At 41.6% G+C, this 1,565-nt stretch overlaps 1 protein-coding gene across 2 annotated transcripts in view; it reads left to right on the forward strand.

Moving 5' to 3' along the window:
* LOC122068427 (serine/threonine-protein kinase STY13-like) overlaps positions 1–1,093 on the forward strand; it is a 15,913-nt gene extending 14,820 nt beyond the window's left edge. For both annotated transcript variants that reach the window (XM_042632283.1, XM_042632282.1), the window contains exon 3: positions 303–1,093. In XM_042632283.1, the coding sequence (XP_042488217.1) occupies positions 303–642 (340 nt within the window). In that variant the 3' untranslated portion in view covers positions 643–1,093. The remainder of the gene's footprint in view (positions 1–302) is intronic.
* The last annotated feature ends 472 nt before the right edge of the window (positions 1,094–1,565 follow it).

Below are 1,565 nucleotides of genomic sequence, written 5' to 3' on the forward strand. Positions count from 1 at the left end.
GGGGGGGGAGGGGATGTTCAAAAGTTAAAATCCATGATTTTCCCCATCATGTATAATGTGGGCTGATGGCTGTGCTCTTTCCTTTAATATATTTTCCATTCACCCAAAAAAAAAAAATTACACTAATGGTTGTACACGTGGGAATACTTAAAAGAGCTTTGGCCAAAAGGATGTGTACTTTGTGTATAATTTTTTGCCTGGTTATTGAATTCTTACTTGTGTAGGTTTTCTTTATTTATTTACTTCTGTTATTCATTTACCAAACCAGGCTTCTTGAGTGCGTTCGGCCTTGTTTTCTGCAGAGAGATGATCCAGCATAGGCCATACACACAGAAGGTGGATGTGTACAGCTTTGGGATTGTTCTCTGGGAGCTCATCACGGGTATGCTTCCCTTCCAGAATATGACAGCAGTGCAGGCAGCTTTTGCTGTTGTCAACAAGGGTGTCAGGCCAATTGTTCCCAATGACTGCCTACCTGTTCTTAGCGAGATCATGACTCGCTGCTGGGATGCCAATCCGGAGGTCCGACCATCCTTTGCTGATGTCGTTAGAATGCTTGAGAATGCTGAGACAGAGATCATGACTACCGTCCGCAAGGCCCGTTTCAGGTGTTGCATGACCCAACCAATGACAACCGACTGATCCAAATTTGGGGTTTAGTTAAAAGGGAAAAAAGGGGAGAACAGAAAAAATGAAGAAAATAGAAAAAGAAAAGGAGAAAGAAACAGAAGTTGATTTTATCTGAGCCTTCTGCATCCACCAGTAAAAAAAAAAAATTGCTATGACGAGGACTCCTGTCCTCTGGTTTCTGGTATATACCTGGCTTGCTGCTGGTATCTACTGGTTTCTGGCTTCTATTTTACTGGATTACTGTTGCTGTAGTAGTCGAAGAGATTTGATGTGTATCCTTCCTCTCTTGTTATATGCGGGCCTGCCTTACTTCTAGTTGCTTTGTCTATTCAAAAAAAAGAAAAAAAGGTGGGTCCTTTCTCGGATTAACATTGTTAACCGTTTCGTTTCTTGCCCCACCATCTCTAAATTTGCTGTTATGATATTTTCTGTATTAAGTAAATTACAGTTCATATTTAGTCTCCGTTTTCTGTCATGGGTATTGGATTTTCTATGTGAAAGGAAAACGATAGCTCAGTAAGGTCCTGAAGTATTAACCTAGAAGGTGCTCATATATGTTCAGTTTCTTGTCTCTTTACAGAAATTTCCATTTACGACCAGTGTGCTGGTGGCTGGTGCTTCGATATGCTGCTTATGGGTTTGTGCATACACATTTACAAAGAAGCTATGAGGTACCCCTGGGAAAGAGGGGGGGGGGGTCATCATTCTTCTGTTCCTCCTATTCACATCAGGATGGTTGTATTATACCCAGCGGAATTTTTAAAGAGTTGGAGTTTAGAGACGTTATAAGGGGCTTTTTGGGTTGGAAAAATCTTTTAGTTCACTTTCCTTGAATCTAAGCACAGTGCCATAAAGGCCTACCCATTTTTCTTAGAGAGAGAATTTTTTTTTTTTTTTGGGGGGGGTGGGTGTGGGGGTGGGGGGAGAGGTGGAGA

Source organism: Macadamia integrifolia, unplaced genomic scaffold (assembly GCF_013358625.1).
Source record: "Macadamia integrifolia cultivar HAES 741 unplaced genomic scaffold, SCU_Mint_v3 scaffold39, whole genome shotgun sequence".
In the NCBI taxonomy this organism is placed as follows: Eukaryota; Viridiplantae; Streptophyta; class Magnoliopsida; order Proteales; family Proteaceae; genus Macadamia; species Macadamia integrifolia.